The sequence below is a fragment of the Nipponia nippon genome, unplaced genomic scaffold (assembly GCF_047370975.1).
Source record: "Nipponia nippon isolate SJK-2023a ecotype South Korea unplaced genomic scaffold, ASM4737097v1 scaffold_35, whole genome shotgun sequence".
Lineage (NCBI taxonomy): Eukaryota > Metazoa > Chordata > Aves > Pelecaniformes > Threskiornithidae > Nipponia > Nipponia nippon.
In genome coordinates, this window is record NW_028262353.1 from 768,819 (window position 1) to 791,600 (window position 22,782).

General features: G+C 55.2%; 1 protein-coding gene across 3 annotated transcripts; it reads right to left on the minus strand.

The window, feature by feature from the left end:
• Positions 1 to 190: 190 nt before the first annotated feature.
• Positions 191 to 22,782, minus strand: SPATS2 (spermatogenesis associated serine rich 2). Of its 3 annotated transcripts, none has more exons than XM_087771749.1 (12): positions 16,211 to 16,394; positions 14,701 to 14,780; positions 14,312 to 14,420; positions 13,319 to 13,368; positions 11,903 to 12,161; positions 11,444 to 11,656; positions 10,137 to 10,272; positions 4,665 to 4,723; positions 3,909 to 4,018; positions 2,405 to 2,507; positions 1,789 to 1,979; positions 191 to 1,499 (listed from the first exon to the last, which is right to left on the minus strand). In XM_087771749.1, the coding sequence occupies exons 2-12, from the start codon at positions 14,737 to 14,739 to the stop codon at positions 1,194 to 1,196; spliced, it is 1,575 nt and encodes a 524-aa protein (XP_087627875.1). In that variant the 5' UTR covers positions 14,740 to 14,780; positions 16,211 to 16,394; the 3' UTR covers positions 191 to 1,193. The 3 variants fall into 3 exon arrangements, with proteins under 3 accessions (XP_087627875.1, XP_087627874.1, XP_087627873.1); XM_087771748.1 differs by lacking the exon at positions 16,211 to 16,394 and adding an exon at positions 22,641 to 22,782 and having other exon boundaries at positions 192 to 1,499; positions 11,444 to 11,653; XM_087771747.1 differs by lacking the exon at positions 16,211 to 16,394 and adding an exon at positions 22,641 to 22,782 and having other exon boundaries at positions 192 to 1,499.

The following is a 22,782-nucleotide window of genomic DNA, read 5'->3' on the forward strand; positions in this document are numbered from 1 at the left end:
GCCGGGGGGCGCCGGGACCCCGCGCCCTCCCGCAGCCGGAGCCCTCGGGGCCCTGGGAAGGGGCCCCCGCGCTGGGCACCCACGGGAGAAGCTCCCGGGAGCGGTGGCCCACAGCGGTCCGGTGGCCCACGGAGGTCCGGGAGCAGTGGCCCAGGGGGGTCCGGGAGCAGTGGCCCACGGGGGTCTGGTGGCCCACAGAGGTCCGGGAGCAGTGGCTCACAGGGGGTCCGGTGGCCCACAGAGGTCCAGGAGCGGTGGCCCAGGGGGGTCCGGTGGCCCACGGGGGTCAGGGGAGCAGTGGCCCAGGGCCATCCGGGAGTGGTGGCCCACAGGGGTCTGGCGGCCTACGGGGTCCCGTGAGCGGTGGCCCAGGGGGTCCCCGGCGGCTCGGGGGCAGCCGCAGCCCCGGGCTGTTACCGACGCAGAAAACGCCCGACTGCGGAAAGCGCCGCGTTGGGTTTCCTTTATTTGATTTTCTGTAGTCACGCTGCAGTTCGAGAGAGGGGAAGAAAAAATCCCCCGGCCTCCAACAGCGGGGGGCAGGGAGCCAGGGAGCCCCGGGGCCGCGGCCGGCAGCGCGCGGGCAGCGCCGCTCACCGTGGCCATCGCCTTCACGCACCGGCCCCTCCGCGGCTTCGCCCTGCTGCTATTGCTGTAAATTTAATTTAGGGAGCAAGAAGTGGGGGGGAGGGGGGGCCAGAAGGGGAAGCGAATAAAATAAAACCGAGATTCTCCAACTGAAAACCAGAGAAGCGGCAAGGGCGGGGATGAAGAGGAGGGGGCCGGAGTCCGCTCCCCGCGTCCCAGCGCCCATCCTCGCCCTCGCTGCCAGCGCGAGGGACGGGCGGCCGCGGGCCAGATGTCGGCGCAGGGACGGCGAAGACGCTCGGGGCTGGGTTTTGGCCAGCGCTGCGATTTTGCAGACAAAAAGGTCATTTCTGGAGGAGAAAGGAAAAGGGCAGGAGAGGCGGCAGCACGGGGAGGCCCGCAGGCGGCCGGAGGGTGCGGCGCAGGCTGAGAACACAAAGCAGAGGGGGGGAGGCAGGGAAGAGGACAAAAAAAAAAAGAAAAAAAAAGAAAAATGGCACAAGAACGGAGAAGTGTAAACTCGTCTTCGTTAGTATCCTAGCTAGGAGCTGCCTACGGTCGGGCTCCGACGCGGGACGCGCGGCAGCAGGGAGAGCCCGGGGCTCTCAGGAGTTCGCGCCCTCCTGCCGGCTGGCTCTGGGCTTCCGCTGCGGGCGCCCCGCGCTCTCTGTGCCGGCGGCAGCGGGGCCGTGGCGGCCGGGCCGCGCCGAGGGGCCGCCGGGGCCCGCGGGCTGCGTCTGGCTGGGGCTGCCAGCGCCGGCTGCCGGGGGCGAGGTTTGCCGCCTGCCGTGGGCCTGGCCGTGCCGGTGCCGGTTGGTGCCGTTGTTGTAGCGCCCGGGGACGGCGGGGCTGACGTGGTGCTGGCCCTGCGCCCTGGGCCCCGCTCCCGGCCTCCTGCTCCCCTGGAGGGCCTGGAACAGAAGAGGGCGGGCGAGTGGGCGCGGGCCGGCAGCGGCGGCTCCCGCTGCCGCATCCCTACGCGCCCCCACCTCTCGCTCCTGGGGGGAAAGGGGAAAAACCAAATCCCCAAAGTCTGCGCCGAAGCAGAGCCGTCAAGGCCAGGCTGCGCTCCGCGGCCGTGGCGCTGCCCAGCCCCGCGCGAGCCCTGGCAGCGAAGGGCAGCTGGAACGGGGAAGGAGCCACGATCGCGGAGCGAGCTTCCCGCAGCGCCGTGCCGGTGCCGTGCCAGGGCGCGGTTACCTCTCGCGAAGGCTGGGGAGGGCGGGCGGCGGCGGCGCCCTCGGCGGAGGACGAGGGCTTCTTGCTCGCCGTGGTAAGGCTCACAGCAGAGGCACAGGCGGGGGCGGAGGGAGCCGGGGTCTCGCTGGGGGCCGCGGCTGCGGCAGAGCTGCACCGCGAGCGGATGGAGTAGCTGTTCTTTGGATGAGAAACTGGAAGAGAAACAGCCCAAAATGTGCGTTCTGCAGGCGGGACCCAGAGCGCTCACCCTCCGGCCTCCGGACCCGGCCAGCTGCGGCGCTGCCGGGGCGGCGGCGGCTCGCGGCTGGAGCCAAAGGCTCAGGGGACAACAGGGCTTTTCCTGGCAAGATGAAGCTTTGGCGGTGCGAAGGGTACGCGGGCTCGGCTAACGGGGCCCAGCGCTCCGCAGCGAAGGGACCGGGCGCAGACCCCTCCTGCAGCAGCAGCAAGGCGAGGGCTGGCTCCTCTCTCCACTACGAAACAAACTGCCCGAAGCAGAACGCTCCCAGTCCCGCCGCTGCCAGGTTTCGGGGCGCACGCGAAGGGTTTTGGGGACGGCGGGGCTACAACGGGGCGGCCGCCACCGTGGCTCCTCCCCGACCCCCACCCAGCTCACCTTGCCCGAAGGAGGCGATGCTCTTCTTCAGCGCCTCGAGGTCGCACGTGAACCGCGCCACCCTGCCCAGGTCCTCGTCGTACTTCCGTTCGCTCACAAAGTGCTTCACAGAAAAGGCAAAACGCGCACGTTAGTTCAGCCCGCGCGCTGAATTACAGGGCACGGGAACAGAAACCGGAGGCGAAAGCCTCCAGGAACCAGCACCCAGGCTGGAAAAAAGCCTTGTGAGAAGGCCGATGGCTACGACGACTTCTGGAAATAGCAACCCAGGGTTTTTCAAGCCCCTACGCAAGCGGCCTTCCCCGGGCTCCAGCAGCCAGGCCGCAGGGCAGCTTCACCTGGCAGCAGCTCCGCTTTGTCCCTCTCTGGTCTGTGAAATGGGCTCAGCCCGGGTCGCTGGACGCTCGCGGGGGCAAGCGGTTTCTCAGCTGCACTAATCCTGCTACGGGGGCGAGCAGGTTTGGTTTTCAAACTGGAGTTTAATTGATGCAACTTGGCACTGACCTCTCGCGGCAGGAGCCGGCACGCTGGAGAGCAGAGGTGTTTTATGGAATATAAAAGTCGCTCGGGCGCGGCGGGCAGGCTCTGCCGATTTGGGGGGAAAGGCAGGGGTCAGCCCGCGCCAGCGGGAGGTTCTCACAACTGCTCTCAGCACAAAGCTGCGGCCTTGCCGCGCTCCCTGCTCTCTGCCAGTTCACAGCGGCTGAAAGTCGGGCCGCATGCACCGGGGTTCGCGTCTGGATGATGGGTTCTCGGCTGAAGTCAGTATTTTACAAAGCAAATATTTTAAATTCAGGTGTGTGCGTGGCTGCAGCGTGCAGAGCGCTGGCGGTGAATTCGAGAACTACGGACGCAAGGAAAAGACTTGCACACAACACAAAATTTGCCTTCAGAAGTGTCGGAACCCCTTTTTTTTTTTTACAAAAAAGCGTCCCGCTGTTGAGAACCATTAGGATTAACGGCCTCGCTCAGCGCTGGAAGCTAAAGCAGGGGAAGCCTTAGGCCGCGGGAGCCGTCCGAGAGTGAACTTTCTGATAAAACTGACGCTGCAAACACAGAAGTCGCTGAATCCAGCGGACAGGAGCGGAATGAAGAGGATAAGGACCAAGGAAACAATTCCAAGAGAATGAGGTAACGTCAGAAGGCGGCCAGCCCAGCGACCAGGAAAACCAGTAAGAAATCAAGAGACCACCGACCAGAATTAAGGGATTGGACTTGGGGATCGGGTGCTGGGTGTAACTGGGGGGTGACCCGGGGTAGGGGTCCCTCCTCGGAGGCACCCAGCTCGAGCCGCTCTGCACGTCGGATAAATAAACCGCTTATTTACTCAGCCGACTGCCGACTCCTCTCCTTCGAGCAGGAACCCCGGGCCGGGCCTCGCTGAGGCGGCATCTGCGTAATTCCTACCACGGACTGGGCGGCGGCTGCGTGATTCCCGCAGCACGGCATTTGGGTGAGATTAGGACCAGGCTGGATTAGCCAGAAACGGAGTGGAAAAGCTCACCTTTATGTCGGCTCTGAGCTCGACCAGCTGCTCCTCCGACATCCGCACGGCCACGTCAGTCATCTTCTTCAGGGCCTCTGCCTTCTTCTGGCGGCTGACCAGAATTTCCACTGCAAGAGAGACCACGGCTGAGGCAGCGTCGATGCCGAACCAGCCTGCCCGGAGTTAAACAGCCCCGGCACACGGCACCTTATCGGCAACCACCGGGCTCCCCCGCGTCCCCGCCGGGCAGCTCGGTGCCAGCTGCGCAGCAGCCCCCGCCGCCCCCTCCTGCGGCGACTGACGTCTGCAGACGCAGACCGAGCCTGAGCTGTGAGCTGACTCGCCGAGGGGCACGGCTCTGCCGCTCTCCCCAGGCTAACTGCTCCCCAAACCCCGGGGCTCGGTGCTGCGGGTGTGGGCGGCCCCGGGGACCACTTCCCACCCGCACCAGGTGAGCTGCGAAAGCCCTTTCCAGCTCCCCGGGAATGCCGAGATTTTCAGGAATGGCCTCTGATGGAAGAGTGCGGTTTACGTCCCATCCTCGAACGAGGGCACAGCGCAACGGCCTCGAAGAGGACGGGTGCTGTCAACTGTCAGCAGTCACAATAGATGCTGTTAGCTCAAGCTGTAGGGCGAGTTTTGTTTGGTACAGAGCCACGTGTTTGGGAACAATGCGAGCGGGAGGTAAGGCACAAATCTGCTTGTAGGGGGGCTGTCTCTTCAGCAGCACCTACAGCTCTTCAGGTGGGCACCTGGCAGGAGGACGGAGCTTACTTGCTTCTGCTTTCACTTTGTCCATCTCAGCCAGCAACGCCACCTCGCGATCCATAAGGCTGGGGGGAAAAAATACAGAAAAAGGGAAGAGGTTTAGCATTAAACAAAGAGGACAGGAAAAATCCCACTGCAAGAACGGCGGCGGGAGGGTTTCCAGGCGTGCCGGCCAGCGGGGAGAGACCGGCAGATGGCGGCAGGAGCCCGCCGCGCCGCGCACCGAGCCCCGGCTTTTGTTCTGGAAGCCAGGAGCTGAGCGCAGGAGTTGCGTGCAGGCTTCGCTGGCGTTCAAACTTGCTCAGGCCTGGGTCAGCGCGGCGCGGCGTTCCCGACAACCCGCTGGATACGTGGTCACCTTACTCTGATGAAGTGGGAGCCAACTTGGCAAGGAGAGAGGGAGCAGAAGCTGCACGCCGCTGGACTTTATCACCGAAGAAAACTAGGGCACCACGTTTAAGAGCCACTCGAAACACAAAACTAACGAGCAGTGGGACGGGACGCGGAGCCACGACAGCAGGAGCGGGCCGCCGGGCATTCGGGCACCCATCCCCTCCAAGGCAGGCCATCAGGAGCCACGTTGTGAAGCAATGCTTCCCTCTTACACCCTCATTTGCTTAATTAAGCCTAGCAAAGCGGCCCACCAACCCAGAAACCTGGATTCTGGTGCCGCGTGCCGCTTCTCAGGAGGCGCGCGCCCTGCCGATCCCCGCAGGGCTGCAGGACCCACGCAAAAGCACGCCCGCCCTTCCAGAGGGGACAGCGGGTAGGAGGACACGACCCGCTGCCAGCCGCCACCGCGCGGCCAGCGGGTCACCCAGGGCCACGCAGGTCCACGACCCGGGAGTCCCTTAGGGTCTAAGGATGTTTTCGGCCACGGAGGGGACACCTGAGTGGGTCACAGCGAAGCACCTCCACTCGGCGGGAGGCTCCAGCCTGCCTCAAGTGTGCCTGTTGCCATGAGACCGCAATTCCCCCGGGCATCACGGCGGCAGCCTTTACGCAAGCAGAACCGCACAGCTACCGCTCGGCCAAATTTAGCAAATTCAGGCTGTCGAGCCCCCTCCGGCGAGGCAGAGCGCCCAGGGAGCTGCCCGTAACCGCTGCTCACAGGCCGGGCAAAGAGGGCTCCTGCCCCTGGAGATGCGCACCCCGAGTAACTCGGGTTACAACGGAAGCGGGAGAGGAAACACCAGTCCTCCCATTCTGGACGGGGGCAGGTACTGGTCGCAGCTCTGTTCTTCGCCATAAGGAACGCAGAGCCTTGCAGTCACCCTCCCTGCAAATGCTTCTTTTGTGCTTGGCTCTAAGCTACGCCTCCAACGCCCTCAGCCCGCACCGCTGCAGCTCACCTTCGCTCAGCTGCTGCCAGCGGCTTGGATGCATGCGAGACCCAGCCTATTCATAGGATTCCTTTCAGTTTCTGCTTTCTAAATATAAAAGCAGAGCCTTCCTCTCACGTGCGAGCTGTACGATACTTGCCGCACAGACGCCGAACGGCGCTGGGAGAGGCATCAGCAGCGCGCGGGGTCAGCCCTTCGACACCGACCACACGCTTCTTCAGCGAGAAAGGTTTGCTTGAAAATGGGGAAGAATATTTATTTTAGCGACCATTTGAAAGGGAAACCACAGAGCATCTGAAATGCAAACTCAAACCACCGCTCCCGCTCCTCTGCATGCCAGAGAGGGCTGAGGCAAGATCAATTTAAACAATTCCCTCTGAACAGCAGCTTTGACATTTGGCTTCTTCTGTTGATTTATCGCTCTGTCCATCTGCCTTTCCAGGGCAGGAATTGTTTCTGCTCGTAGCACAGCAGGGGCCTGATCCAGGTCAGGCACTCTCAGCCCAACTGCGCAAATACAACACCGCGTGTCAGAAGCTACGCTAATAAGACTTCACCTTGTTTCCAGCCATCCCCAGAGCGGTTCAACCTGGCTCCGCAACACCGACGGGCAGGGGAAAGGGAGATACCCCAGCTGCCTGCTGCCCAGAGCCACGTCAGCGGCAGGAATCCCCCGGAGCTCGGAGAGGTACGGGTGTGAATGCCGCCTTAATGATTAATTCAAGTGCAGGAACAGCCTTGCGGCTCTCGGGCTGCAGAAGTTGGTTGTGCTACACCTAACCCCACCGCCTCCTCCCTGAGCACACAGGCGCACGCCCAGCTCCTGCAGAGCCAACACCCGCTCTATAGGGGCCATTGCAGGCACGCACGCACCTTGGCACAGATCGTAGCTTGCGTCGCTTTGTAATTTAATTTACTCAGCAGAGCTCAGCTGGAGTCCTTTACCCAATTTTACAGTTGGGCTGGCTGAGGAACAGAGGTCAAGTGGCTTTGCCCGAGGTTCGCGTGGCGAGCGACTCGGACCAGGCCCCGCCGCTCCTCCGTCCTGCACGGCTTCTCGTCAAACAAACTCGCTTCCTTCTGCCGGATCCGTTCGGAAACACGCCTGCCTTCCTCAACTGCTCTGTCCTGGGACAAGATCCCGTACAGGCCGGAGAGCGCATCTGCCCCTGCCAGAAGGGCTGGGCTTTAAGAGAGGACATTTAAGAAGCGCACAAGGAAAAAAAAGGGGAAGGGGATAAACCGATAACTCCCGAAGATTAAATGCTGAATACTCGGTTGTGACCCAGCCGTTAGAAGAGACGCTCTGAGCTGCAAGCCAGCTCGGCCGGGCAGTGCCTGCAAGACGTTGTCTGTTCGTGAAAGACAACCGCTGTTTGCACGAGCACGCTGAGGGTTTTGCGGTCAGTTTTCCTCGGGGCTGAAACACAACGATCTCAAAGAGCGACTGCAGTCGAAGGCGGCTGGAAGCATGCCGGGCAGCTCTGCCGCGAGACAGCGAGGGCAATCCGCGGCACGAGGCGCGCAGCGGCGGTCTCGGCAGTGAGAAACCTCAAACCCTGCCCCACGCCCGCCTCGGCACACGGCGCCGAGGTTGAACTTACCCGCACCACTCACAAAGGCTCGGGGTTGCTTTTTTTCCCCGATGTGCTACTTTCCCTGTCAGTGGAAAGCAAAATAGTCAAGAAATTAAGGACAATGAGGGTTCCCTAGCTCAGGTTACCCCATCATCTCCCGCCCAGGGGAGCAAATCCTCTCAAAATAGGAAGCCGAAGCAGCTACCGCTACCTCTGCTACTCCAACAGGGTGGATTTCAGAGACCGAGACAGGCATGGCCCCCGCATTAGAGTCTCCTTCCTCGCCCTCACCTACCTACAGACCACGGGTCTAATACAAGCACGTTGTCTAGCGAGAGAAGATGAAGGTGAAGACCTCTAGGAAGCCTCACGGGTTAAAGGGCGGCCCTGACAGGCAGAAGTTAAACCAGTCCAAGCCTTGCTACTTAAATAGCCTGTCTGAGTTGAGCAAACCTGCTTTTAAACTGGGTTTTCCTTTGGTAGAAAGCCAGCTGGAGAGGGAACTCGGCAAGAGGATTTAACTATCGGATCCTGCCTTGTGCCGTAGGATTTAAAAACACGCTAATTATTCTCGGGGTCATGAAAGGAGTTGGAAAAACAAAACCAACAACAAAAGGCGAAGGTACGATTTACACCTCAGCTGACCAGCAACTGCATCGCTTTTGGGCAAATGAAAGTGAATCTCTTTCTGTAGAGGCAAAAGGGGCTGCAGAGTCACCGCTTATCGACGGCGCAGCCCCGGCGTCCTGCCGGGCAGCTCCTTCCCTTGGCGTTTGTCAAAGGAGGCTCCCGGTGGCCCCGTTCCAGGCAGGCACTCGCCTCCCCGCTCACGGAACCGCACGTCCTGCTTCACCCGCTGCCGGCTCAGCTTATCGGAGCAATGCTGCAGGACCGGACTTGAGTCTTTAACCTTGCCGAATATGACGCAAGTGTTTTATAGGCGATAACATACGTCAAAGGGTGAGGAATTACTTATACGGAACCAGACACGTCAGCTAAAAGAATGACATTCTCCATACCAGGGAGAGGTCTTCACGGATGCTGTAACTGTACAGAGAGGCAGACAAAAAACTTAACAACAAAAACCCGCTGCACACAGCGATAATACTGAATCAGTAGACAAAGCCACTGACAAAGTAAGAAATAATCTCCATAAAACCAAACTTGAGTTAGGGCTACAAACCCCTCGGCTATCGACAAGGTAAATCCCCTTACAGCGCCACTTTTCCAGAAGGCGGGAGGTGCTGGGAGCTCCGCGCCCACCTTCGGCTCGGAGACCACAACCCTTAGCACGAAAAGGCAGGGCAGGGCCCACGGCCGCCGTTAACCCTACGCCCCCAGGCTGGTCCGGTCTCCTCAGGTCAGTTTAAAAGTCATCTATAAACGTTTTTGTCACTATTTTTAGCACACGCTGAATTTAAATACAGGGCAGCGTTCCACTTACTTCAGGAGAGCACTTCCTGGTGGCCAAGCTCAACGCAAGCACGAGCACAAGAAAAAGTCCACGCTGGACAACTAAATTTGCTAAACGGCTTCAGAACACGGCTCTCTGCGTCGCTGCCACGAAACGCTCTCGCCTCCGAGGCCACGTACAGGTTTCAGCCATAGACGGCTTTGGACACAGATCTGCACGTCTGCCAAATAGCTACTTTAATCCTTCGATGCGATAGCAGCATTTTAGTTACTCGTCAAACCTTACTCACTTCAGGCAAGGAGAACTCTCTGTGCAGTTTCTTATGAATCCTTCTTTACCAAAAGCAATCATATTTGTATAACCAAGAAGAACAATTTCTCAGTAATGGATTCAATCAGCCAAGACAGCGAGCGTATCTGATGTCAGGCCTTTCGGAATATCATCTTAAAGCACTTATCCAATCCAATAAAGATGTTCATTAAAAAAAAGACCCGATTACACTCGTTGGGAACATCGTGCACAGTATTAAAAGCTTGGCTTAAAACGGGGGAAGCAATGCTGCACAGGATGATCTTTGATGTGTACTTGTACCTTCAAAAGGATCCCTCTCTTCCATGTTGTATTCCACCCTAATTTGAAGATCTCAAACACGACTGTTTGTTTCTAAAAGACGCACGTTACCGCACCCTGAGCTCCCAACAGCTCTCCTTCCAGCACAGCCGACATTAGGACCCAACTGACGGTACGTTACCTGGCGAGTTCCCCCTATTATCTGTGTCTAAAATGGCTTTGTGGTGGTCAGGACAACCGGCTGTACAGACACGGAGCCACAGCTCAAAGCCCTGACGGATGCGCCAAAGCCTCGAACAGCCCGTTCCCGTCCCGCCGCACGCGGGGGACGCCAGCTCGAACGCAGGCCTTGCAAAGCTGCCCCCAAAGGCGGCTTCTGAAAGCTGCAGAGGATGGGACTTTAGACTCCAGTTTGTTCTTTACGACGTGCCGACCTCCCAGACGCTGAAGAACAGTGCTGGGGCGGAAGGGCAAACACAAGCAAGTCATTAACCGGACTGGAAAGCTGAAGTCTTATTCCAAATGTATTGGTCTTAAGCCTGAACGCCTGGATCCGTCCCTACATTTAACTTACCTACTCTGCAGTTCAGCAAAGACCTGCTTCATCTTCTTAATGGAAGCATCCATTTCCTCCTTCACCACAACCCGGTACCGAGCCAGCGAAACGGTGCAGCGCTGGAGATCCTTCACTGATTTTTCAATATTAGAACCTACCAAGAGACAGAGTGAACTCAAACGGCCATGTCAATCACGCTGCTAAGTCCTCCCAGCAGGGATAAATCTAAAGATGGCTTTCCCTCTTATTTTAAGACTATACACTGCTTGGTTTGACATTTTTCTTTCCCTTCCCCACTACAAAGGCACCAGGTTCAGCAGGGACAGTTTGAGAGATTGTCTTATTGGGGAAAGTTTTCCCCAGGCTGGCAGAATTTCCTGCTATGGGCAGGGACGTCCCTCCACATTTTCAAATACAGGAGAGAAATCAAATGCGTCTCTGAGCTGCTTTTGTGCTGGGGAGCGGAGACAAGCGAAACGCGGTCCGCTCCGAAGACCAACACACCCCAGCACTACACGATACGAAATGGCTGTTTGCCCGGGGAAGGGAATTATCTCAGAAACTGAAATTAAGGCTATTTCCCCAAATCAGGAGCTGAAAGTATTGGTTTTCGCTGCCGAGGTCAGTCCCTGTGTCTCGGCTCGCCAGCAGGGTACATCACCTTGCCCGCGCTCTCTGGAGCTCGCTGGAGTGCCGTTGCCCCCTGCCAAGCTACATTAACAACCGCTCGTTACGGCTTTCCCACGCAGCCAGGAGGTGAACCACCGCCACCTCATCTCCCTAAGCTAAGTACAATAACCGCGATCACAATCGAGGTCTCCGAGGTCGCTCCTGTCCCCACTTGTTATTGTAAGGGCTCAGCTGCGGAGAAAGCGCACGAAAGGGGGGGGGGGGGGGGAAATCCAGTAAGGAGGGGGCTGTCACTTCTTGTAACGCGGCTGGTCCGAACTTCTGGCCTTTCGACAAATTCTCACAAAAGATGAGAAACAACCTAAAGGCTCTGTGATGGAGCACACGGAAGAACGGGCTAAACGTATGCAGCGAGACCGGCTGCTTCCTCCCCTGCTTCTCTCACACATATGGGTTTGCTGCTCCAGGCACTACATCTAAACTGCTGTCAAGATTCCTGCTGTGCAGAGGGAAGAGGAGGAGCAGAGTGCAAGTTACTGGCCAAATAATAAGAAGCGTGTTAGCTCGCATTAAAATCAAAGTCCAGTATGCCTCAGCACGGTGTCTGTCAGCGACACCGCAGAAGAGGCGGCGAGAATTTGGCCAGCAGCAACCTGCTCCGGCGTCGGAGAGCGCGCAGCCCCTGAGGGCCTTACCTAGCTTCTTGTTTGCGGGTGCAACTGGGACGTCTTCCAGCCGCGCGACAGACAGGGAGGCAGGAGTTGAATTGCTCGCTGCTGATCTGGACAGAGACCTGCTAGCGCTCCTCTGCTCAGGCCGCTGTCTAAGAGACGAAGGGCTCTGGGAAGGATGCATGGTGAGCGATTTTGTGTCAAAGTCTGCTATTCCATTCTCTAGTTCAGGCACTGCTGTAGAAAAGCACACTCGTTTAAAGGGGAACGAGAAGAGCACAGCAGAACACTGACCGCCTCTTTACCACGACAAGCAAAAAAATCAGAAATCAAGGCGAGCTGCTCTTTCCTGAAGAGCCATCCAGACAAATCAGTGCTCAAAGCGGACCCAAAAGAAAGAAGGAACACAAAAAAGTAGAAGGCAGCTCCTCTGCTTTTTAAACGCTCGCCGCCCATCTCCTGCGCTACTTTACGGGGACTAACCTGTTCGGTCAGGCATGTCTGGGGCAGCAGGCTCGCAATCCTCCAGCTCTCTGGCATCAATCGAAAGTGCATCCAAACCTTCGCTGAGCGAGTCCACAGACTCCGTGTCGTGGGCACAGCCGTTGACATGGAAACCGTTAATTCCACCCTTCTCCGAGTTGGCCGACTGCTCCTCTTCAGTGGACACCAATTTACCGGGGTCTGGGAGGCCAGGGCTCGATTCCGCTTGCGGTTTCGGTTTGGTTTTCTTCTTCTTGTTCTAAGGATTAGGTATCCACACCACAAAGGGGAAAAAAAAAATGTCAAGCTTAATTCCTGAAGGAAAAATTAAGCTTATGCTTACTGCCTGAAAGTAACCGAATTAAATGCTTTTTCAGCCAGCCCGGCGGTTGATCCTATTAACAGTAGGAGGGATTTAGTCAACAATGAGGACAGATACAGTGGCATTAATGAGGTGCGAATACATTATCCTCTCCGACGGCGTGCCAACGCGAGCGATGCACGGGTTATCAGAGGAAGGCTGCGTAACTGATGGGCAACAGCGGAGAGGTTTGCAGCTGCGACCGGCAGCACCAGCCGGGTCGCTTCTGCGGGTGCTCGCTGGCAAGGCGCAGCTGCCAGGGCGCTCTGCGAAACCTTGCTCTGCGAAAGCTTCCCTCGTTTCCCAACACGGGGCTATTCAGTCACATTTCTTCCCTCTCCGTTTCTTGCTGGTGCTTTTCAGGTATTCAGAGGAGTCCTTTTGAATAATTATGATTTTAGTCTTGCCCTGGTGGATTTAGGTATTATAATATCAAGTACTGAAACTTTGCAAACCTTTGTTTAACCCTTTCACCGAGGTCTGAGCAAAGAACGAGGCAAAACACTCGAGAAAGCTTACGTGACGAAGACATATATTTCCACAGAGCTCAGCATTAAACGCAACTGTTCAGCTCCAAAGGTTACCGATGAAAAATGGAACAGCATGACTATCTGAAGAGTGAATTACAGAGCTCTGTTGAAATAAATGGACCTGATAAAGATTTACTTCGGTGTGGGGCTGCGTGCGCGGGTTCGGGGTCCTGTAGAGGGTCAGCAGAATAAAGGTGACTGTAAGGGCAGAAAGTCTAGAACCCTTTTTTCAGACGCTGTGTTCGGCACAATGTGTCCGGCAACTAAATTAAATGCAAATGTGGCGAGAGGATGATGTTTACAACTAGCACTGAAGTTACCGTGTAAATCATTGCCCCGAAGAGCGAGGCAGCCGATAACCTAGTGATTAAGCCCGTGCATCAGTTCTGCAGACATCAATATACACATTTGCTCTCTGGTTTCCTTTCCCATCTAAATCACGAGGAATGCCTACTGTTCCCTGTAGTCTAAATCCTCAAATTACAAATATAAATGCCTTAGCAATGGATATTTTAAAAGCGTTACCTTTTTTTTGCCTGTTACAGTCCATTCTTTCAGTACTTCACTGGCATTACCTGAAACAAAATGCAGCAGTGAGCAGTGGGCGAGGCATCCACGCCAGTTCTTTCCCGGTCGTGTGGAAGTGCCTCCATACCTGGAGCCAGGTGTAACACTCCCTGCAGCCAAGTTTCAATTCTTTTAGTTGACGTAATAAAAGGATCGGTTTCATTTTTGCTTTGGGAACACACTGCTGAACGGGACTAATCCCTTACACCACAGTGCCAGCTCTTTCCAGGAAAAAGAAGAGGGGGGAAAAAAAAAAAAAGCCTTCTCTTTGGCTCTGTCATACTCAAGGTTTCGGTCCTTGGAACCCTGCTGGAGCATGTTCCGAGCTCGAAGGTTGCGTTCAGGTCAGATATCTGCTGGCCTTCTCTCCCCAGAGACACTGTGTCAGGATGCCCACAGTCTGAGGAGCGGCTGTCATACCTTCTGTAGGCCAGAGGCAGAGCGCTGTTGTCAGCCATGGCCAGCATGGAAATAAGAGCTGCAAAGCGACAGGCGCTGCCACCAGCAAGCCTCTTTTTCCAAGGTCAGCAAATCCACCTCATGCAGCATGCCAGCCGGACCCAAGAGGAGATTTGTGAGCCAGGTTTCAAAGTACAAACAGCGGCTACGGAAGCTGAAGACATTCCCGTTTTGTACACATCAACAAGAGTTTCTGTAATTGAGCATCAAACCTCCTTTATCTAAGGAGCTATCGGATGCTTATCTCTGCCTTGACCCCTAGTTGAACAAACACCAGCTAAAACTTGGGAAGGGAATCGTCCGTTCGTTATCTTTGTGGATAGACTCCGCTTGGGCGTGCTGAGAAGCTACAGGAGCTTCCGCTACCCAGTGTACTTGCTGCAGACAGCCCTTTCTGCACAAAGCCTGCTGCTGCCGCTGAAGCAGGTCCGTAAACACGGTACGTACGAGCTACGAAGCCACAAACCCCGCCGAGAAACCAGCCGCTGTTACCTTCCATAAAGGCTTGCACTGTTTTGTCCACGCAGTTGTCAAAATGCTGCAGCACGAGGACGATCTCATTGTTGCTCCTGTTGGGGACTATTGCACGCACCGCGCTGATCTAGAGGGAAGAAAACAGGGTACCATATAAACCGTTTGCTTTATCCCACACCGAGCTTACAGCAACCCTTCTGCGAGCAGTCTAAAACCGTAAACGATGACTTCCTTATAAAACTTTCATGTGCCAGGACGATTTAGCCTGAATAAAATTTTGCTTTTGACAGAGCTGCAGTTAGCTCCCAGACAGAAACGTATTTCATCTCAGAGAGGAGATGAAGATACAGCGTTCAGGAGCTCTTCCACGGCACGTGGCGAGTTAAAGTCTCAGAAGACACATTTACCTTCTCCTTCATGTTTTCAAAGGTTCCTCCTTGGGCCATCACAGTATTGGACTGCACATCAAAAATAAACCCAGACGGATCTGTGGAGACAAAGGAGAGGGAAGCTCTCTTCTGAACAACAGGCACCCAGAGACATTTAGAAAGATCGGAAGCAAGAGGTCAGCTCCGAGGCGTTACTTTGCCAAGGAGAAAATTGAAACCCCGCAAACGCACGGTGTTCGCTGGCTAATTCTGTCATACGGTTAGCAGAGGATTATTAGCTGCTGAGAGTAAAACGTGCGCGATTCCAGCCTCGTTTAAGGACCAGATCCTGGTTAGCCCGGGTAACCCCAGCTGAATCTGGTTTGCCAGTGCCCCCCACTGAACTCAAGAAGCCGACTCACTCCCCAGCTCCGGGTCAGTTTAAACCAACCACGGATCAAATCCGCAAGCCAAAAATCACAAGCCCCAACAGGGCCGGTGCAAAACAGAAGACGGCTGAAGCAGACCAGGCCAGCACCGCTCCTCCATTTCCATGTTAATCTTTTACTGAGTTACTAAAGGGTTAACACAAGCGCTAGAGCCTTCGAGCAGCGTGGTTAACAATTTCCTCCACCTGGAGATACAAATGGCAAGCAGACTGATAAATGGGTTTGAAGATCCAGCAGCTTGTGTTCCCTGCCAGCTATAATCTCCAAGGTAATGCTTCTATGTTCCAGAAGAGACCCGTAATTGAGACAGCCATCACCAACAGGTTTGCTCCCTGCCAGCGAGCAAAGGTCACATAAATCTGCAGGCCCCACCGTTTCACCGAGAGCCCCTGACGGGCGCCTGGTATCGCAAATTGGCGCTCGATTTTCCTGCCGAAGGTCTGAGCAGGCTAAATTTCGGGTTTGCTACAGAAAAGGGATGTAGCTGTTCCTAGATGTGTTTTGCTACGACAGAACATGCTTCCCATCAGTATTTTAGCCACATCTGGTCTCGGGAAGAACAGGGGCAGGGGCCGACGGCAGGACCCCGAGGGTTTAAGCACTCCCCAGCCCCTTTCCAGGGGGTTCACGCCCGCACACGAAGCCACGGGCAGGTTTCCTAGGAGGGCGTTTGCCTGCCTGTGCTTTGACGCCTCGAGCCCTGCGCGGAGGCTGGGAAGCACAAGACCACCACGGTTTTTCCGCGGAGCTGCCTCCGGTGGGTCCCTCCGGCTGCCCGGTGGCTTTGGGCACCGCCGGGGCAGGGACGCTTTGGGCAGGCCAGGGTGCTCTGCGGGGACGCTCGCTCGGTCGCTGCCCTTTCTGCTTTAGCTCAGCCGATATTCCAAGCTGCTGATTCATGTTCTTTCCCTCACCTCCTCTAAATAACTCGTACGCGATTTTGAGACACACCATTGACTTCTGCGGTTCCCAGACATTGATGTAGCATTTAAACCGAGATGCCTCCAAATACAGTGACAGAATTGTGAACATGATGGAAAGGTCAGCCTCTTATTAAGGCTACAGATGAACGGTTAAATCCTTCCTCGTGCCGTCCTTACCCGTTTCAGCCCCATGAGCGAGATTTTCTCAAGTTTCCGAAGCTCAGAGAAGTACAAGTTACCAACTTTCTAGTCCTTAATCTTGTAAATGGCTTTCAGACTCCCATCACCGAGGGAGAATCAGCAATCTTTTTTCAAAATCTTCATTGCAGAGCAGCCACCGAGGACCCAGGTGCCAGGAAAGATGAAGTTCAGCTCCCCCATGCAGCACATTTTCAGCTACTCAATCCCATCCCTTTCCCACATCTCCATTTGCGCCTGGTTTTACAGGGGACTGAGCTTGTCGGCACCTCGCTCCGAGCCGCTTCTCCAGCTTCCAGTCGCTTCGCTACGGCCCAGGTCCTCCTGGTGTTAAAATGTTTATCATGCAAAAATTATGCAACGGAGACTACACCATATCCATTTGATATCGCCCTCGAGCGCTCCCCAGCATCATTAAAAGGGCTGCTGGCACTCAGGTCTCTCGCGACAGCGGGTATTTGCAAGAAGGGACGGAATTTAAAACACTCACGCCCGCGCGGACAGAAGCCTGGCAGCCACCAGCGACTTCGGGATTTTTGGAATTAACGTCCTTGTGGGAAAGGAAAGCTGCTTCCCAAAGCCGGGGCTCAGACTATGAATGTCATGTCTGACACGACGAGTCAGTCAGACGCTCAGCCTGATCTCTGCTGCATTAAAACCCACACCATGCAGGGCTGCCCTGTTGATTTGATGTGATAAACCCCAGAGACGCCGCCAACGGCCTTAATTGCTTCTCTGCTCATAACTGCATCCTTCAGAAAAACGAGGTGGTAAGAAATCATTCATCCCAAATCATTTACTTCTGTGTTTCAGCACTGCTTATCGGACTAACAACACCCGATCTCTTCGATAGAAACACTAACGATGCCAGGAAGAATCCACCCTACCAACTATCAATCTGCTCCTCCCGTAACTCCGCTCATTAGGCCTTTCTGTAGGGAACACGCGCAAGAATTAAAACTACAGACCTAACAAATGCCTGCCCTGCTTCCCGGGGCACACGAAATCAAACAGCCTCACACCTGACACCTCGAAGAAGGCAAAACAGGGGCCAGCGTTTCCCCCTCAAGCCCCCAGGTCAAGCCAAGCTGGGTCCCGGCTCACTTTTGAGCCACGGCAGGCAGTCATTTCGTAAGGAGGCACGGAAAAGAAATAAAAGCACCAGCCTGACAGCTACACAGACGGCGTCCCGGCCAGCGTCACCGAGCACGCCTTAGGAACGCGTACGGCGAGATGACAGGTACGCATTTAGCTCCTCCGAACCCACCCAGCACTTCGTCCCCACCGCACCCGCGTGCCAGCTCGCGGGACGTTTGCACAGCAAAATAGCCTACAAAACCAAAACCAAAAAATCCCGCTCCGAACGCCAGGTTCGCCCTCCTGCCCCAGCCAGGACGCTCGCAGGCGGGCGCCTTTGGGGAACCCGACAGCAGAGACACTTGAAGCGCTATGCAATCAAGATTCAGTTAAACCATGAAACATTTATAGACTCTGTGGCTTTTCAGGTCAGCGGTAACCGCGCCGGCTCTCCCAGGGATAGCGCGGGAGACCTCGGCCAACGCGAAAGAAAAAGCTCTTAAAGAAATGGCACCTTGCTGCTCGCTCAGAGCATCTCCCATTTGCTCTCATCACAAGCACCTTCAGCAGCCCCTGCGTCGCGAGAATCGGGAGGTGGCCGTGCCCGGGACCGCAGAGGGGACTGGGCAGGAATTAATGCATCTTCCCAGGACAGAGTAAAGAAGCCAGAATATCATTATCCTATCAGCCTGCGCTTGCAGTCGTACCAACGTACCCCCAAATACGGGGCGGGGGGGAAATAATCAGGATTTCTGGAAAAGTGCTAGGTAAGAGATGACATCCGCGGGAGCTTTCTGCGGTTTCAGGGCTCCCAGGGCATCGGGCACGGCACCCGAAGCAAACAGACCACCACGGGCTGCGTTCCCCATCTCTCGCGTGTCGTGCTTTTCTGTACAAATTACACCAACGCACACTGCTAGTTTTTCCTTGTAAGAACAGTTCTGGCTAACAGGCAACAGAGGTACCGACGCTAAGCTCTCTCCTCACGAATTAGAGAGAAGTAAGGACTAAGCTGGGGTTAGAATCAATATTCCTGCGTTTGCTGCTGTCGAGACGTTTCATTGATATTGGAAAAAATTACACAGAAACACCAACTTTCTCCACGATCCAAGGGGAAGACGATCACCACCACACAGCACCCTGAGCCCTCCCTTCCCCCAAATACATACGATATTTGAGCGGGTCTGTTGGGTTACTAAGCTGTGCTTGCTCGATTTCTGTCCCTGCTTGCTGCCCGGGCGCATTCGAAGTCGGGGCTTGGGGCCTCAAATCAGCTGTTGTGGAAACGATTTTAATGCCCCCAGGCCGGCCCTGCGATATTCCCGCAGCGCACGGCCAGCCCGCGCAGGCGGCAGCTGCGCCGCAGAGTCTCGTCTCAACAAGAAATGCCACTTTCTTGCTTATTTTCCTCAAACAGATTTCAAGGGGCCGAGCACGCAACACGGCCTTCTCGGTCCAAACCCGAGAGAGGAAAGCGATCGGTTCACCAGGGTGTAATTACGAAAAAAGACTTGCTGTGCTTCAGACGGAGTATGGCTACGCAGGCAAGCGATGGGCTCGCGATTGGAAGAATTCATTCTGAGGTGAGCAAATTAAACCTTCCAGGCATCCGATCTCAGAGGCATCTGATCAGCTGGACGGCAGCGGAGGAGTTAGCCTTGCGCTATGCAGGCCGCCTTCCCAATGCCAGGCCGTATTCGCTTAAGGGCTTGGAAGACCGGGGGGAAAAAAAAAAAAAAAAAGAAATTAAATATGGAATAAAAATTAACTTCTTGTACATCAACCAAAACATGCCCAAAGTTATGCTGCTAAAACTGGGTATTTCTGCCTGGCGCAAAAACCGGGTATTTTTGCCCCAAAGGCAGGGACCTGTCGGGACAGAGCTCTCCCAAGCCCCCGCCCCGCTTCCCAGGGCGGGGACGCACCGGGAGCAGGGGCCCAAGGCCCCCGCGGCGTCGCCGGCCCGGTCCGGCCGAGGCAGCACGCTGCCATTTCCCGGCCACTGCCGCAGCCGCCGTTTTAACCTGCGCTGCGCCTTCTGCTTTGGACACGCAAGCAGCAAAGCAGAGCAATCAGCTCTCACCGGAGCCAAGGCAGCGAAGCCAAACAGAGCCATTAAGGTAATTCAAACCGCAGGACGCCGTCTTCCCCCTCCCATCTCATTTCCATCTACACATACAAAATGCAAAATTAAATTAAACCTGCGCATTTCCAGAGCATCCCGCTCAGCGGAGCGATGCGGCTGAAGTTCCCAGGAATTCCTGCCGTCACCTGCGTCCTCGTACCGCGCCCCACTCGCTCACACGCCAGGATCCCATTTATTTATCAGGTTACAGAACACATGCTCCATATTCGTTTTTGTGCGCTTTCAACGTCACTCACGGCAAGCGCTGCCTTGCAGAGTAACTCCGCAATCTCCCGGTTTGCCGATTCTACCAGAAGTTATCCGGACACAGCACGTAGCCTGCAGCCACCCCAATCGGCAAAGCCTGGTTCGCGCAGAGCCGCATCTTCTGCTCGACTGATGCGTTGTTAAACAAAGTACGAGCTTAAAATCAAATTTCTCCCACATTTGGGGTTTCTGTAAAGGCCCTGGTGTGCAGGCTCCCTGCTGCTCCACACCGCCCCAGCTGAAACCCTCCCTTCCCAGCGACGGATACCAAAGACCTTTCGCCTTTACCAAATTCACGCAGGACAGTTTTCCATCAATTGAAATGGCTCCTCGATGTATCCAGATGAGGAGGAACCCGAGTCCTGCTTTATTCAGGAACCTGGCGTGCCTAAAACCGTGGCTGATGTCCGATGGAAACAAGATTTATGTGATTGCTTTGTATCCTGGGGTCACCAGTCATTCCCGAGCCCGGTGGCTGCTTGCACTCAAATCAATTAATCGAGTCAGAAGGGGGGTGAGAGGGAGCGCACGTGCTTCGTGTTGGGGGAAAAACAGAAGCGCTAAGAATCCAAGACCACCTCAGACAGCAGCAAACCAACAAACCCACCGGACTCTGGGGAAGTATTTATTTACAGATCTGGCATCACTGAGACCACCTTTCCTTCGGATGTCTACATTACCCCTTACAGAACACGCTAAAGCTGAAAGGAGCCACCCGGTATAACCCAGACACGGACCTACGGGTGGATGCCCGCATTCGGATTCTGAACGGGGATAATTACACGAGTGGTTTAGAGACCGAGCGGTTTTCTCCTCAGCATACATCTTTTGAGTAAAGAGTTATTTACAGCCAGTAATGTTCAGGAGTAGAACACGATTCTGTGCCCAAACTTTGCATATACATTTTTGCAAGACTTAAAAATACCCTTCCGAATAGCTCAGATGTTCGCTCTGTTCTGTGGCGCTTCTAGGAAGAAGAAACAGGTGGGCTTCTGATGCGGTTTCAAAACCGCTGCTTTAATAAAAATAGGTCTGCCCCGGTCCCGCTCTCCCAGCTCCTCTCACCAGCTCTGTGTTACGCTGCAAAGGGGTTTTGGTTTGCTTTCAGAAAGAAACTGGGAAGACACTCCTTACCTGGCCGAGGTACGCTCCTTTACAGAGGACTGGGAAACATTCCTGGACTGCATTAACATTCTAGAGCAGCAGGAAAGTAGTAATTGAAAATTCAATCACAGTCCAAACAGGACAGGGCACGGCCAGAAGAGTCTGCAGCTTTAACTCTCACCTCCCCTTCCGTCCACATTGCCACTGCAAGGAGGACTGGAGAAGAGCCTGCTTAACGAAGCAGGGCATATTTTATATCCCCGGTGGCGGAGCGAATTAAAGCCTACTCTGCATTCCTGCTCGGTGTCAAATATTTATGTCCACGATCGCTTTACTTTTCTTTAGGAACCCAATACGTGCCAGCGCTGCCCCGCGGGTCCTCTCTGACACACTCTGCCGAACGCCACCGAGAGCGGCGGCTGCGCTGGCTTTCTCCTTCGGCTGGGGCTTTGCCAAGCCCCTGAATCCCCTCAGGGCAACCGCTTCCCAGGTTTTCCCCCCGTTACCTCCGACGGATTTCTCTTGCCGTTCCCCTCCCCAGACCCGTTAATTCTCTTCTGCTGTTGCCCGGTGTGTTTTTCTCTCCACAGGTCCTCAGCAACGACAATTGCTGGGCTCCGTTTCCAGCACCAGAGAGAAGTCAATTTCTCAATGACTTGTACCGAGGCTTCCAAGAGCACAGACACAAACACAGCGCTTTAAAAATCACTCAAAAATTAGCCTATACGATAATTTCCATAACTGTTACTAATTGCTTTGAATCATGTATGGATCTAGCTGTCAAAGGACGGCTGGGCTCCTCAGGTAGACACCGTTTCTATGCCAAAGCTGCTAGAAAAAAAAAAAAAAGCCTACAGAGAACAAAAGCTCTTCTCTCGAGGTAGAGGACATGAATTGTCAAACCCATTCGCCTTAAATTATTAATTAGTAGTCAGTTCAAATAAAAAGAGAACCGTAACCCTCAGCCCCCCTCCTCCCCCCACCACACACACGCTTTGGAATTAATGTTTCGCACGCGACAAATAAGATCCCTCACTGAAATAAGCTGCTTGGCGCCAGAACAGCTTTCCCACTTAACATGCGATGGCAGCAAAAGGAAAAGCAGCCCGTGCATTTGAAGACAAAGCAAGGGAGAGCGCTTCTCGCAAACTTGCCCGTTGCCCTTCTGTACCTATCTCGAAGGAAACAGATTTAAATCGGGCTAGTTTGAATCGCATCCCCAGGAGGCGCGGGCCCGAGCTGAGCCATCCCACCTCCATCCGATGCCTTGTTTCTTAACCGGATTCCTGGCAAGCGGCTGCGGCAGGCAGCACAAGCAGGTCCAAGACAGAAGCCTGCCCCAAACGCCCGGCGCCCACGGGCCCCCGGCACCCGAGAGGGTGCGCAAGGGAACGGGGCTACGTTGTGGTAGCGTCAGTTCCACCGGCGACCCAGACAGCCCTCAGATTCATCCGGGCCGAACGCAGCCAGGGGAAGTCACGAACCAGCCGGGGACCCCAGTAAAACAAAAAAGTTTGGGTCCGTAACTCTGCAACTCCTACACCATATTTTTTTTTTTCCTGTTGTCTGACTGGGAAAGCGATGCGATACTAACATTAGGCAGGAACGCGTGAAATCAGAACTGTCCAGCTGGACAATTGAAACGCTACTAAAAATGTCACAAGACCCAGCAGGTTATAGGATGTCACTGCGATAGTGACAATAAGCTGTCAAGTGACATCAGCAGCCTTGAAAGGAGTACAGCAAAAGCAATTAACCCCTTTCCTAATTGATAACTTCGGAATCAATAGTGCTGTTTATTGGCATTTGATTATATCACATTCACGCGCATCTTACCTTTCGTATTTTGCTTTTTAGACATCTCAGCGTGTTTGCTCTAGTGTCCAGCTATACAGGAGGGGGGAAAAACCCAGAGTCCTCGCCCTTCAGCAACGCAGCCGGCAGCTGCAATTCACGCGCCGCCTTGTATCAACGCGGG